Raw genomic sequence first — 15,906 nt, 5'->3', positions numbered from 1 at the left:
GAACAAGATCAATAATTGTCACTCTTGTCATTCCTCTTTTTGTTTTGCGCAAGAACAGCTGGCTGCCAACAGCTGAGTTTGGCAGGGCCACTCTGCCAAGGAGCCCAATCGATGTGGCTGTTCTCTATCCATCCTAAGAAGGTGACTCAGGCTCAAGGGGCACAGCCAACATTTCTCTTCTTCCTATCCCGCCATGCCATTCCCCACTGGTTTTATTAACTACTTGGACAGAAAACACCCAAACACCAAATTGCCCATCCCCTTGTCTCTGACTGGCTGATGTTTATTTGTTTTATTTGTTTTAATTGTTCATGTTATTTTGTTATAGTGTAGTGGGGGGGATTGATGGAATGTATTTCAATATATGTGTATTTTATATTGTAGAATCATAGAACCGTAGGGTTGGAAAAGACCACAAGGGGCATCGAGTTCAACCCCCTGCCATGCAGGCACTCACAATCAAAGCATCCCCGACAGATGGCCATCCAGCCTCTGTTTAAAAATCTCCAAAGAAGGAGACTTCACCATTTTCCAAAGGATGTCTTCCACTATCAAAGAGCTCTTACTGTCAGGAAGTTCCTCCAAAAGTTGAGGTGGAATCTCTCTTCCTGTAGCTGCATCCATTGTTCCGGGTCCTATTCTCTGGAGCAGCAGAAAACAAGCTTCCCCCCTCCTCAATATGACATCCCTTCAAATATTTAAACAAGGCTATCATATCACCTCTTAAACTTCTCTTCTCCAGACTATTACTTCCCTTGATCTAGAGACTATACTTCTATTGATGCAGGATAAAATTGCATTGGCCTTTTTAGCTGCCATATCACAATGTTGACTCATGTTCAACTTGAGGTCTACTTGGATTCCTAGATCCCTTTCACATGTCGTCTCATTCCCATGTAGTCTCGTTGTATTTTATTTGCCATTGTAAGCTGCCTCAATTCTGTGGGAGAGGCAGCATATAAATAAACATTTATTATTATCATTATCATTATTATTATGACCCACAGAAGAATAAAACAGAGAATCAGATGGTAGAAAAGGTCAACCGGGTAATTTTTTTTTCCATTTTATTTCCAACAAACACAGCACCCGCCCAGCCTGGGATAAAGAGAAAATGGGGGTGGGTGGGTGGGTAAGAAAGACAGGATTTGAGTCTTTCGGTGGGGTCTTTTGTGTGGGATGGCAGGGGGGTGGTGATGGTGATGGTAATGGTGACCTATCAAGGTGTTCTCCCTGATTGCCCAGGCAGAAAGATCTGGAGATGGTGCCAAGAGGGGGAGATGCAGGGTGCCAACTTTGACCTCAGACCCTTGGCCATGGCACACAGTGCATGGCTTGAGGAAAGATCCAGATAGAAAAGAGAGAGAGAGAGAGAGAGCACACGAGAGAGAGTTCGGATGGGTTCTTCTCTCCCCGAGAAGGGAAAATCCTTCCTGTTAAGTCCTGTCGGTGGAAATATTTCGAGAGCGACGTCCACGATCCTGTGCCCGCTTTCATGTCCCAGAGGCAAACCGCTGCAGGAAAACTGGGGAGTGATGCTTGGAAAGGGGGAAACAAAGGCATCTCCTTCGTGTGAGGCAGGTGTCTGGTGTGTCTGTGTGTCTACTATGTGACAACCGGAGAAGGGTAAGAGCATCTCCCCGCTGCATCCTCCGTTCCTCCTGCAGGACTATCTCACAAGAGGCCAACGTTTCTGCAAAAAACACCAAGGAAACTGCCGGAAGGGGAAGCAGCAACGGTCCTTTCCCCCACCTTTTTTCCCTCTTTTTTTAAAATCTTGTTTTGTTTCTTTTTTCAAAGTGTCAGTGTGAAAATATATATATATTTATATATATTTATAGATTGCTAAATCACAAGAGTCCGCGAGGCTCACACTTCCGTCTGGAAGTCCCCCTCCGAAAGGTCCAGGCTCATGCAATGCTTCTCCCAGTCGGCGGAGTGCAGCTCCAGCTTCTCCCGGTGCTTGGAAGGCAGGGAGCTCAGCGTCATGGCCTTGAAGGTGCTCCAAGACTTTTGCTTTTGCTGTCGGCTCTCTGGGCTGGTAACCTCCTGGATGGGGAGAAGAGGAGACCGAAAAAGACTCAGGACAAGGAAGGAACCGTGGAAAGAACAGGCTGGGGATGCCACCCCAAAGGGAGGACCCAGAAAGGGATGCAACTCAACGTTAGACAGTGCATTCACCTTCATAAATTCCCAGGTTGGCTCCCAAGAGTTTCCAGTTAACATTTGGAAAATTCTGACTGGAATTCTGCAGTATTATAGGATAGCAGGGGCCCATTCATACTAGAGTGTTATAACATTATTATACTTTAACGGCCAAGGCTCCATCCTATGGAGCCCTGAGATGGATAGCTAATGGATGGGCATTCAACCAGAGCATCTTAAGACCTCACTAGGGATGCATCTACATAAGCGGTTCTCAACCTGTGGGTCGCGGCCCCTTTGGGGGTCAAACAACCCTTTCACAGGGGTCGCCTATGGCCATTGGAAAACACATATTTCTGATGGTCTTAGGAACCGAGACACCGCAATTTTATAGTGGTGGGGGGGTCAGCACAACATGAGGAACTGTATTAAAAGGTCGTGGCATTAGGAAGGTTGAGAACCACTGATCTACATTGTAGAGATAATGCTGTTTGACTCCACTTTAAGCGCTGAAGCTCCATTCTATGAAATCCTGGGATCGGTAGTTTTAAAAGTTCTTGAGCCATCTCTGCCAAAGAGTGCTAGTGCCTCACAAACTACAAACCCCAGGATTCTGTAGGATGGAGCCATGACACTTAAAGTGGGGTCAAACTGCATTGCTTCTACAGTGCTAAGGCACCCTTAGCTACCATTTCCAGGATTCATAGGACAGAACTAAGCGGGTCAAAGCTGAATTATTGTGCTATGATTCTAGTAGACAACCATGAAGTCCAATAGTACAAAACTCTCCTAGTATGCCTCTCTCTGAGCATGAAAGACCACTTACCCCAGTCATATTCTTTTCGCCACTCCCTGAAGAGACACTCCATCGCTTCTCTCTCTGTGCAAGAAGAGCAACAATTAATGACCAAAGGAGAGTGATTGATTAGTTGGTTGGTTGATTGATTGATTGATTGATTGATCAATTCATTGATTAAATGTGTATTCCAAGTTGGGAGTACATCTCCAACCCCCTTTCCCTGCTCCAGCTCAATCTGGTCATAATATTCACCATTCCTTGGTGGAAAATGTACAATCTTTACTCCAGGCATGACTGATACAGCATATATGTGGTCTGTGTCACTTTCTTGTGTACCTCTCTGACACTAACCACAGTTTATTGCCACATTTGCAATTCACCAGACTATGATTAGTTAAAACTATGGTTTATCAACTAACTGGGGTTAGCTAAAGCTTATGGTTTATCAATCCATAAGAGGAAGAGGAAAGGGGGAGTAGACTAGGAAGAAACAGAAGATGAAACAGAAGAAGCAAAGGAGGAGAAAGTGGAGGTGGTAAAGGAGGAGGATCAGGAGGAAAGAGAAGATGATAAGGAAGCAGAAGAACAAGAAGAGGAGGAAGAAGAGGAGGAGGAAGAGGAGTGGAAGCAGAAATTGTTGTCGTAGTTATCATAACTGGTTTAGCATTACAACTACCCATATGACTTTATTTTACTGCCAAGGGCTTTCATTCTGTCGCTTTCTTCCCCACTTTTACCTTGGCAGCATTGGTAGCCGGAGCTCGATACCGATCCAACGTGTGGAATTTCTGATTCAGTTCGTGGTAGAGTTCTGAGTGGCGCTTTCGTGTGTGCATAACTTTCTGCAGATGTCCAAAGCCATAATTCCCAGGAGACAAGACACGGGGGGGGGGGGGGGGGCGGGGAGAGAAGGAAGAGAAAGGAAAAGGTCAGGAGTCCATCTTGGTCATTGAATCCCATAACCTTACATCCATTCAGTCCTGGGATCCCTTCTCCCTACCTATCTTAAATATCATCCCAGCCATGCACTGAGCAGACCACTCTGGTCTTCCACCCCCTTGCTTGCATATGTATGGGAATAAGGCCACATATCTCACAAAACTACAAATCCCAATATTCCATAGCACTGAATCATGGAAGTCAAACTGCATTATTTCTGCAATGCAGAGAGAGAAAGGAAGGTAGACCATTTCATCATCCATCCCTCTCTCCATGAATTCCTTTCCATTTCAAGTGGTCCACTATATCATGCTAAAAACATGAGTTTGCTTGTTTTTCTTTTGCCCTTGCCCATTCCTTCTTTCCTTCTCTATCATATGGATTTTTTTAAGGCTATAAGCCTGAGGACATGAATTCTTGGTCTAGAACAAAGATGGGCAACTGGAAGAGACTTGACCAGAAGTGATGTCCTATAACTCCTGGTTCCAGGAAATGTGTTGCTGGTTTTTGTTGCACTACTATAGGGTTTTAGTTTAATTCTTTTGGTGAGAGAGGGTTTTTTTGGGGGGGGGGGGTGTTGTTGGCCATTTTCTAATCTATTTTTACAATTTGGGGTGCATTTGGGGTCTTTCAGAGTCTCTATGAGGAGCTTGAGAGGCAGAGAAATGGTCTTCTGATAGCCACCATGGAGTTCATGGATTGCACTTTTCCCACCACATTCTCCAATTTGACACCACTTTAACTGCCAAGACTCAATGCTATGGAATTCAGGGATTTGTAGTTTTTCCAGGCTATTTAGCCTTCTCTGTCAGAGAGCGCTGGTGGTGGCCCACCAAACTACAAATCCCAGAATCCCCTAGGATGGAGCCAGGACAATTAAAGAGGTGCCAAATTGCCTTAATTCTGCAACGTGGCAGCAGCCCAAGTTGTACTTGGAGTCTATCTAGATGAAAAGAGTGGTGTGTTTCTGTGTGTTTCAGAAATACTTCAAATGAACAAATATGTCATAAAAGATGCCCCCAGGCAACAGTGGTATTAAAAGTCTTCAATAAAGGATAACTAATTCCCAAAGCAACAAACTATCACAATAAAAATCAGGTAGGAATGAAGAAACAATGGCAGCTGGCTCCGAGCATAGTTAAATTAAAAATGCAGATTGAAACAACCTCGCGGTTGCGAAGAACACACAACAAAATGAGCCTAGATGTAGTCTTTGGAGCCCTGAAAAGAGATCGCCCACCTCTTCCCTCTGCTAGACATCTACAATGGAGCAAGGCAATCTGGATTATTTCCTTCTTCTTCTGGCTGGTTGTTCTACTGATAAGAGATTTTGTCAGGTCAACATTTACGGGGCAAAATTGACTGATGATGAGCCTTTAAGGCCCATTGGAACCGCTTCCCACTATCAAATGTTTCCTGATACCTTGAGGGATATTACCTCTTCCCCCATAAACCCAGTTAAAATACTCTCATCCCCGGCTCCAGCATTTTAATCAACTGCTAACGTCCTTTATTGCCCATTATAAAACCCAGGGCGCTACGTCATCTGGTTATGGTGAAATCTCAGAGCCAGGAGGAAGGGCTGGGAGATGAAATGAACAAAATGGATTTTATTTCAGAAGTGGAGGAGAGAACACTACGCAATCGTCCCTCCATGTTTGCTGCTTTTGACTTTTGTAGATTTGATGATTCACAGATTTGGTTAATATGTTCTCTTTAGGAATTTCTAGGTCCTCCAGCATGATTTCAGGGTCAATGCCTGCAGAAAGGTGGCCATAGAGTCATGCTGGAGGACCTAGAGATTCCTAGAGAGAACACTACTCTAGGTATTTGTAGAGTCCAATGTGACTCTACGGTCAACCTCTGCCAGATGTTGGCCATAGATTTGCACTGAAGGAACTAGAGTTTCCTAGAGAGAGCACTAGGCATTTGTAGGTCCTCCAGTGTGACTCTGTGGTCAACCTCTGCCAGATATTGACCATAGATCATAGAATCACAGAATAATAGAGTTGGAAGAGACCGCAAGGGCCATCCAGTCCAACCCCCTGCCATGCAGGAATCCAAATCAAATAATCTCCGACAGATGGCCATCTAGCCTCTGTTTAAAGACCTCCAAGGAAGGAGACTCCACTACACTCCGAGGGAGTGTGTTCCCCTGTCGGACAGCCCTTACTGTCAGGAAGTTCTTCCTAATGTTGAGGTGGAATCTCTTTTCTTGTAGCTTGCATCCATTGCTCCGGGCCCTAGTCTCTGGAGCAAGTGAAACAAGTCAGCTCCCTCCTCAGTATGGCATCCCTTCAAGTATTTAAACAGGGCTATCATATGAGTTTCCTAGAGAGAACACTACTCTAGGCATTTGTAGGTCCTCCAGTGTGATTCTGTGGTCAACCTCTAATGGAAGTTGGCCATAGATTTGTGCTGGAGGGTCTGGAGATTCCTAAAGGAAACAATTCTCTAGGCATTTGAAGGTCCTCCAGTGTGATTCTTTGGTGACCTTCTGATGGAAGCTAACCACAGATTTGCGCTGGAGGATCTAGAGATTCCTAGAGAGCCTCTTTTGTCATTAACGTTTCCATTTTACCTTTTTAAATGATTGTAAGCTGCCTTGAATGCCATTGTGGGAGAAAGGCAGGATATAAATAATAAATAAATAAATAAATAAATAAATAAATAAATAAATAAATAATTTCAAACAATACATTTTGACACCACTTCCACTGCCATGGCTCCATCCTACAGCATCGTGGGATTTCTAGTTTGGTGAGGCACCAGCACTCTTTGGCAGAGAAGGTGGAAGACCTTGCAAAACAACAATTCCCATGATTCCATAAGATGGAGCTGCAGCTCTTAAAGTGGTGCCAAACTGCATTATTTCTACAGTGTAGATGCACCCAGGATCGGAGGGAGGGAAGGGCTGGATCTCTGGAGGCTCCTCAAATCCTAGGATTTTTGTTTTAAAATCAGGTGAAGATAATAGACAGTTCTCACTAGCTCACATTTACAGTTCCCACATTTTGGGGAAGATGAGGAAAGAGGGAATTATTCTTAATCCAATTGAGGTCTGCAGTGCAGATCAACTGAAACCCAGAGAGATGTGTATCACATCCGTTCCTGCTGGGCAGGACATGAAGAAAGAAATCTCTTCGATGCCAAAGAACATCATTTTTGTTATAGCCGACGGGGGAATGGGACCAAGCAGGATCTTACCTCAAAATCCAGGTCAGAGTACCGTAGTCTTTTCCTCTAAGGAGGCAGACGTGAAGCAGGAACAGCACAAAAGAAACAGAAGAAGGGTTGGTTTGGGGATTTTATTTTAACTGGTTTGTCCAGAAATTATGGAGATATTTATTTGGACAATATGTGGAGATCCTGGGAAGTAGAAGCATGAAGGTGGACCACCAAGCGTAAATGCCAGAAGGTGGACCATCCATAAAGAAGTGGGCAACCAAGCATAAATGCCAAAGGGTTCACCTACATTGAAGAAATAATGCAGTTAAACTGCCAGGGCTCCATCCTCTGGAATCCTGGGATTTGGAGTTTTGTGTAGTTTCGCATCAGCGCTCCTTGGCGGAGAAGGCTAAAGACCTTGTAAAACTGGAAACTCCAGGGTTCTAGAGGATGGAGCTACGGCACAATTGGTGTCCAACTGCATTATTTCTACAGCGTAGATGCCCTCGTAATTGGACATTTTACACTGTTTTATAGTGTTGCAGACAGTTCAATTCTATTTTAACATTGCTTTTTAAAAAACCCAACTGTACATAATTGACTGTAAATCGACTGCATGTAAAATCAAGGGCAGATTTGGGAGCCAATATTAGGGATTTTGGTACGACCCATGGATAGGTCAAGGGTAAAACTTAGGGGCATGAAATAAAGGATTTAAGGGATGAAGCAAAGGAAAATGATGCCAAAAAACTTACAAAATTTCATCAGGAATATCTGGTTTTGTTCCCACGAAAGGTGGGATGGATGATGCTTCCAGAACAGATTATAGTCTTGCCTTTCACAGATACTACACTAGTGTAACTCCATGTGATTTCAAGGCTACTAAGGAATCCAGACCATTGGGGAGAGGAAGATGGAGCTGTTCCCATGCATCTTTCAAGGAAGGTGCGCAAACCAGTAACAAGGCCTTGTGTAACAAGGCTGGTTACACAAGTGTAAGTCACCAACAGTGCTCCTGCCTTTGTTTGCAACCCAGGGTTGCAAATTAATTTACAGCCCCCAATACACACCCCATGCTTTCTTTTCCATCTCTGAAGAGAACCCAAAGCCACTGTTTTGCAGGGCTTATGTATGTGTCCTGTGAAGCAATGAATTAACTGGACAGTCGTCCTCATTGCCGGCTTTGTCTGGAGTGACTTCTTTCTCCTTTGGAAATCTGCACTTGAGGAGCGGCAACACAAAAGGAGCTGCTCTGGCTACACAATGCAAAGCTGGGCAGCTCTTTTGCAAATGAGGAGGCACAAGAGAAAGTGGAACAAATGTAGGGAGATGAGTGAAGGACTGGGAAAGGGGAGAAAAAACCCAACATCTGATTTCTTTCCAGCTTTCTCAAGCCAGGGTTGAGAATCAGAAATTTCCCTGGGGTTTAGAAATGAGTGCTGGACTGGGTCATCTCCTAGACATAGTCCAAAAGCTGTTGAACAGGGGCTATGCTCCACTGTAGAAAGGATATTTGTTGCATTCTTACTCTTCAGTTTCAATCCTGGCTACTTAGCACATTTTGTTGTTGTTGTTGTTGTGTGCCTTCAAGTCATTTCTGGCTTATGGGGACCCTAAGGCAAAAGGATTTGTGGGGTTTTCTTGGCAAGGTTTGTTCAGAGGAGGTTTACCATTGCTTTCCCTTGAGACCGAGAGATTGTGACCTACCCATGGTCACCCAGTGGGTTTCATGGCCAAGCTGGGAATTTAACGCTGGTCTCCAGAGTCGTAGCCCAACGCTCAAACCACTATGCTATGTTGGCTCTCACTTAGTGCATAATGTGTTACTTTTCACCTACACAGTTTAGTAGGTTTCCACCTTTAACTGGTTCAATAGTTAACTGCTGAATCCTGGGTAGTGCATTTGTACAAGAGGTTGACAAAAATACCCTAAAGGCGCGAGATGCTGTTTTAGAAGCTAAGTGGGCTCAGCCCTGGTTAGTACTTGGATAGGAGACTACAAATAAATACCAGACACTGCAGGCCATATTTCAGGGGAAGGAACTGGCCAAACCACCTCTAAGTATTCCTTGAATAAGAAAACCCTATGAAATTAATGGGGTTGCCATAGATCAACAGGCAATTTGAAGGCACATACACAAGGATGTCTAACAGCATTTGCAGCACCTTTGTCAAACCACAATTCCAATGCTTCTTAGGGAAAATGACAATTGTGGGCCACATGTGGACCCCAATTTTCAGCCATTGAAACCCATCTGCCTGTCCCCACAAAGCCCTCCAAAACACATTTTAAAAATAACATTGGTGCGATTGGGGCAGTGGGCAATTTTGGCTCCAAAACCACTCACAAAGTCTCCTAAATGCAGAAAAACACACAAAAATTCTGTTGCCTCATCCATACAATGTTCCACTATCCCCCACAAAGATACCAGTTTTCATCAGAGTCCTTGTTTTGTGAGATATTTAGTTTCTCGGTGAGAGAGTTTTAGTGCTACAACAAATTGCAAATCCCAAAACTAAGCCACGGCAGATGAAGCGGTGTCAAACTGTATTATTTCTGCAGTGCTGATTAGAACACACACACACGGAGTCATGTTTCATACATTGCATTTCTTTAAACACAGAAAACACACATTTTAAGGGGAAGGCTCTTACCTCCAGGGAGCCCACCTTCATGGAAGAGCCGGGCACAGTGCGCGGCATGGTGCGACTGCGCTCCGATAGCTCCGAGGCCAGGATCTGACGCACGGTGGGATGCTGCTTAAACTGGAGGCCATAAGGATGCTTGACCGTCCCATAGGGCTGGTTCAAGTTGACGTTGATGTGGTCCACTGAGGCAAAGCTGGGGTAGGTGTTGGCCTCTATGGTGTGGCGTCCCTTAGCCAGGCCTGGCGCTTCCTCCAGCTTGATGTTCAGTTTGCCCTCTTCCCTGGCAAAGGGCTTAAGGCTCACTGTCCGCCGTGGCAGCACCATATAGTTGCCCTCGATGGCAGCCTCCTGTGGTTGCAGCCAGGCATAGTCCAGTTGCCGCAGGTTGCTATCGCCACAAAGGTAGAGTGGTCCTCGGGCTGCATCAAGGTTGACGTCCTTCTTGACGGGTGGGTCGTTGAGCTCGTTCATCCCTTTCATGACGTTGTGTGTCATTTTGGGCACCTGGACCAAGATTGAAGCGGGCGGGATGTTCCCAGGGAGAGTGGAGAAACCCAGGCCACTTTCGGAGTTGGTGTTGAGCTTTGGATCCTCGTCCCCATCCAGGGAGATGCGCGACAAGGTGCTCGTGATGGTGGCTGGGTTGCAAGTGTTGACCTCCTTGAAAAGGACTGGGAAGGAAGAGGGCAGTCATAACAGAACAGGTAGCCAAGGACATATAAGGAGAATGCTTCACTCTTTGGGAATGCCTCTCTTTGGGGATGAGGAGGACAGAAGAAGAGGGAAGAAGAACCTCTCCAGTCCATTTCAATCTTTCATGAGTTGTGAGGGACAGTGGCACAGGTCGCTTTGGTTCAGATTGCCACAGCTGGAGACAATGGCCAATGTGGCTTCTGGGCTGAATATGAGATGCGGCTCTTGTAGGCTTAATTGTCCATGTAGCTGGATGCACACTGCAGAAAGGACGTTACTGCTGTACATCCAGTCACACATAATGATCCCCCAATTTTGGTCCGCCACTTATTTTGGACCTCAGTGCCAAGAAACCCCAGGCAGCCTTGGCCAAGGATTAGGGATTCCTGGAACTGAAGTCCAAAACTTTGGGAGGACCAAAATTTGAGAATCACAGATGCTACAGGAATAGAGTTGGGCACTTTTCTGTCTCTCTCGATCACCCAGAAAATGGTTGCTTTTTGAGGGGGATGTAGAAGCTAAAAGGTGGTTGGGGGGTGGGGTGGGGTGAGGGACAGGCTATAGTTCCACCTTATAGGACTTCATGGACTCTCCTCCTGATCCAGGATCTGTCAGTGAATGATGAAAGCTGCAGAAGCCCTGTATTCATCCTTACAACCCTAATGACCAAGCTTTGGGATCACAAATAGCCTCTCTGATGTGTAATCTGGTCCTACACATGATGTTCTCAAGGGCTGGTATCTGGGCATGGTAGTATGTGTACCCCCAAACTATGCTCCTTATTTCTGCCTTCCATGGCAACTTGGGGCTTGCTATGTCCAGCAGAAGTCCTTTGACTGGTTCCTTCCCCTGGCCAAACCTTCTTCTGCCGGAGGGTCTCACTCACCTGTCTGACACGCCAGGTCAACATCCTTTTCAAAGTCTGTCTATAAAAACACAGAAAGAAGGGGAGAAAGAGAGAGAACAAAGAAAGAAGGGAGGACAAATGAAAGAGAGAGGGAGAGAGAAAGAGAAAGAGAAGATGGGAGTGGAGAAATGAATGCATCATGGGTAGCAAATGGAGTCCAGTTGTATAGCTCATCTATTTTGGGTGCCTTCCAAAATGGCAAATATTTCACTGGATGGGAAAGTAATTCTACCTATGTATGCATGCACAGGAATTTGATACGAGAGCAGTTATACGAGTGAAATCCCTTCAATGGATGTTAAGTACTCGGGTGGGGTCTAGCAATTTCAATGGGGTTTAAATACTTATTACTAGGTAGCCTCCAAATGTTCAAGATGGCATACATGATGGAACCATAGACTCTTTCTGTATCTCAGCAATAGAGCCAAAACAAGCTTGTGGAGGCTGATCTACATGGGATGGAAATGGCATGGCTCAACCCAACCATCAAACTGTATGATGGTCCAACCCATTGAGCTACGCAACCTGCTGCCAACAGCCCTCCTCAAGACCACCGCTAGCCATGGCATGGGCCCCACACTCACTCACCATGATCTGGACCTGCCCATTCTTGCACGAGTCGGGCGAGTTCTCATTTTCATCACTCTTGCACACTCCAATCTGGCATTTCACCACATCTTGGACCTTGGAAAGGCAAACAGATCATGTGCTCTCAGTCAGACTCTATTCTACCACTCCTTTGCTAATACACATTTTCTATTAGAGTAGATCAGGTTCTATCTGTGTCTCAGGGCAGTTCTTTGCCAAGTGGGATGGAAATTTGATGCTCTTCCTAAACAAGCACCAAGTACATGTGTAGGGAGATATATTTTCAGTGCTTACAAAGCCAATGGAAAACATACTGGTCCCAACTAGTATAGACTTGGGGTTCATCTACACTGCAGAAATAATGCAGTTTGACACCGCTCTAAGTGCTGTAGCTCCAGCCTATGGATTTGTCACTCTGCAATGTATATAGGTAAATCCCATTGGTTTTTAGAGTCTTTCTTGGTTGAGACTTAAGAATAGGACACAGGGCACTGGCTTTCTGTAGAAACAGAAGCAGTCACTGACTGTCCTGGGGCTAAATCCAACCCCAATTATCAAAACTTTAAACAGTGGTTGGATGACCATCTCTCAAAAATACTTCAGCTTTCCATGTTGATACATGGAAAGGGGGTTGGATTCATGGCCCTTGTGGTACCTTCCAGCTCTATGAAAACAGAAACAGGGGAATGTGTAATGAAGCAGCAATAGGGGAGGGGGGGGGGGGGCGCTCTGCTGAAATACAAATTTGGGAGGCATGCAGGAAATTGAAGAGGGTTTGGGACAGGATACCCTCCAACATTTCACAGATGAAAACTGGGAGATGTGTGACCAAGTAACATTATAGTACAGTCAAGGCACCTCTAGTGTAACATTAAGAGGCCATGGAATGGCGAGAAGCTGTGGGGAGCATGAAGAGGGAAGTGTGGTGGTGGTGGTGGGGAAATCTGTGCCCCAAAGCCACAAATTTCCCACTCCTGTCTTACTGTTGCCTTGAGAGTATTTATTATGAGCTGCTGTGATATCTCCCCCACGCACCCACCTATCCAGGTCCCTGAAACTTTGGTTTATTAGCCTGTAAACATGCTGGCGCTGCCTCCGCCGGTGTGCCCAAAACACGCCAGCCATTCCAGACGACCTTCTTAGCACCCTAACGTCAGCGTTAATGTCTCTAAGCTGCCGCTTTTGCTGCAAGGACACGGCCATTATCGGCTCCTTCCTCCTGACAGGCAAGTGAGGGATGTGGGCAGCAGCTGGCAGCAACAGGCCCTGCATGCGCCACTTCCATGCGCCTGTGTTTTATGTTTATGGAACAGTCGCTGGCCGCCCATTGCATGAAGATAAATGGGGGCATTTAAAGGCTGTGGGGGCGGGGGAACTCCAGCCTTTGGAGCAGGAGATGGATGAATGGGGAGAAGGAGAAGGTTGTCTCCAGGTAGAGGGAAGGAACCGGAGACAAATCTCCATCCCTGGACCAGGCAAACATTCATTAGATTGATTTAGAACTTGAGAAAGTGGTAGCAGCTTCGAGAGGCAAATCCTTCCTTAAACAACTTGGGACTGAAAGGCCTTAAAACTGTGTGTGTTGGGGAGAGTGTTGTTCCTCAAGGGTTTACAGACTGCAACGCCCATTAGCCTGTCCCATGATAGGGAATTTATTTGGGTCCAAAGAGCTATCGTATTTACTCAACTATAAGTCGACTTCATGTATAAATCAAGGGCAGGTTTTGGCCCCCAAATTATGGATCTTGATATGACCCATAGATAAGCCAAGGGTAAAACATAGGGCCATGTAATGAAGAACGAAGCAAAGGGAAACAATGCCAAAGAACTTAAAAAGTCCCAGCAGGCATAACTATTTGTGCTCATACTGAAGGCTGAATGGATGAGAGAGTAGAAGGAGGCCAGTGCTTCCAGGGCAAACTAAACTCTTGCCTTTCACTAAGGGATGGTGTGTGTGTGTGTATATATATATATACACACACACACACACACACACACACACACACATATATATATATATAGAGAGAGAGAGATAAAGAGATTGAGTTAAAGTACAGAACTTACATTGACCCGTGGATAAGCTGACTTATCCATGGGTCAATTTTTCAACCTAAATTTCTAGACTTATACATGAGTATATGCAGTATGTTACAGTCTAGACTCTATAGCTTTACAAATCTGTAATTGTTTTTGCAGAAATGCTAGGAAGCTTATTAGTGAACCGTGATGATGCACACCCAGGCATGTGCGTCGGGCACTTCTGATGCTCATTGGGCACTTACAATGTCTATCAAGCCTTCCTGATGAGCAGCAAGCACTCCTGCTGGGCTCTAACACTTTCTAGCTAGTGTTTGGATGCACATCAGAGAGTGCCCCATTGTGCATTGGTGTGCAATACACATAGGGCCATAGCGCACCAGTAATTCCACCACTGTACAATGTATGGCCATATACTGTAAGGCCACAGTAGCTCCTAGGTAAATAAGGACCGTTGCAAAAGTACTCAGTTTGATCTTGGGCACACACAAGGCCATTTATAAGTCCCAAGCAGAATGCTAGGCACTATATATATATATATATATATATATATATATATATATATATAAACTGTTTATATCCCTCCCCCTATCTATGGTCCAAAACACACTGCAGAAATAATCCAGATTGGGACCGCTTTAACTGTTGTGGCTCAGTGCTAGAGAATCTTGGTAGTCCTACTTTATTGTGACATCAGGACTCTCTGAAAAGTCTCACAAAACTACCCTTTCCAAAATTCCCAAGCATTGACCTAGGGCAGTTAAAGCGGTCTCAAACTGGATGATTTCTGCAGTGTGTTTTGGACCACAGTTATCAATGTATGGATTATTGTAGCTATATTGCAGTCCAAACCATCTGGAGGATTCCATAATTCCCACTTCTGCTTGCAATGCAACCCAAGAACTGGGGCTGCCAACTGATAAGCACACATCCAAATGATTTTTAAAGAAAAAGAACCCCGTCGGGATTACAGCTATTGGACATTGTCTGAGGCCCACTCACCTCTCTGCGCAAAAAGCAATGGACAGTGATGATGACAAAGCCCTGGATGGAATTGAAGACAGCAAAGAGGACCTGGAAGAGGATGGAGCGCCGGTCGGTCATGGCGAGTACGGCCGACATCCAGGTGAGTGCCAGGAGGGGGAGGACCACGCAGGAGCTCCACAGCGATGCCCTGGGAAGGGAGAAGGTGAGAGAGACAGGCGCAGGGGCCAATCACAGAGGAGAAAGGGTTTCGGAAGAGGTGGAAAATGCACACAAGGCTGGTCTAACCCCATGCTGCCCCCTACAAGCCCTTTGTGGCTGATGGGTTGGTGACCAAAGGACCTGCGATGGCTAGCGGTGATGGCAAGCAGAGCTGGCGAAGGAGGACGGGTTTAACAAACAGTACAAGGTGAGTAGGCCAGGGAGAAAGATCATTTTGACATTCTCCAAAACTACTTTCAATCTAGAAAAGGAAGCAACAATTGTCTTCCTGCTGCAAGACTATTTAAATTTTGGACACCCCCCCCCCCCCCGGAACAGCATTTTTTTTTGCAGAGGAAAATAGTTATTTTGGGGGCATGGATATTATTTTCTCTTGAGAAAATGTTGCACGCACTGAAAATGCTGGCATTGGAGACCTATTCTGGGCAAAATCTACATGCTTTATGGGCATAGAACAGCCTTTTCCAAAGGAGAAACGGCCTTTTCTGCACAGGAACACCATTTTTTCTGCAGAAAACGCTCTTTACCGCACAGAAAGGGTGCAAAAGAACACATGCAAGTTTTGTACAGAAGCAGCTCCAAACTGTGAAGATTCTCATCAGTCCAGTCCAAGGTTTTCTGATACCTGAGAAACACATTTCAACATTGTTGTGTTGTTGTCTTTTAATATTTTCAAATATTCTTTCCATCTCTAATTTCAAGAGAGGGGTTGGGACTCAAAACACCCCAGAAAACATGGAAGCACTCTTGAATCATCCGAAGAAAGCACTTTGCA

At 45.3% G+C, this 15,906-nt stretch overlaps 1 protein-coding gene across 5 annotated transcripts in view; it reads right to left on the bottom strand.

The window, feature by feature from the left end:
* Window positions 1-1,040: 1,040 nt before the first annotated feature.
* ADGRB2 (adhesion G protein-coupled receptor B2) overlaps window positions 1,041-15,906 on the bottom strand; it is a 124,592-nt gene continuing 109,726 nt past the window's right edge. For 3 of the 5 annotated variants that reach the window (XM_089479336.1, XM_089479338.1, XM_089479339.1), the window contains 8 exons: window positions 14,928-15,099; window positions 11,889-11,984; window positions 11,280-11,319; window positions 9,707-10,371; window positions 7,091-7,126; window positions 3,682-3,786; window positions 2,972-3,025; window positions 1,041-2,049 (listed from right to left, as the gene is read on the bottom strand). In XM_089479336.1, coding sequence (XP_089335462.1) covers window positions 1,870-2,049; window positions 2,972-3,025; window positions 3,682-3,786; window positions 7,091-7,126; window positions 9,707-10,371; window positions 11,280-11,319; window positions 11,889-11,984; window positions 14,928-15,099 — 1,348 coding nt within the window. In that variant the 3' untranslated portion in view covers window positions 1,041-1,869. Of the gene's footprint in view, window positions 2,050-2,971; window positions 3,026-3,681; window positions 3,787-7,090; window positions 7,127-9,706; window positions 10,372-11,279; window positions 11,320-11,888; window positions 11,985-14,927; window positions 15,100-15,906 lie in introns of those variants that run through there. The other 2 variants (XM_089479337.1, XM_089479340.1) reach the window with 2 other exon arrangements.

This window comes from Sceloporus occidentalis, unplaced genomic scaffold (genome assembly GCF_023333645.1).
Source record: "Sceloporus occidentalis isolate IW3139 unplaced genomic scaffold, rSceOcc1.0.p SCAF_13, whole genome shotgun sequence".
NCBI lineage: Eukaryota > Metazoa > Chordata > Lepidosauria > Squamata > Phrynosomatidae > Sceloporus > Sceloporus occidentalis.
This window is presented reverse-complemented; position numbering and strand designations above follow the sequence as displayed.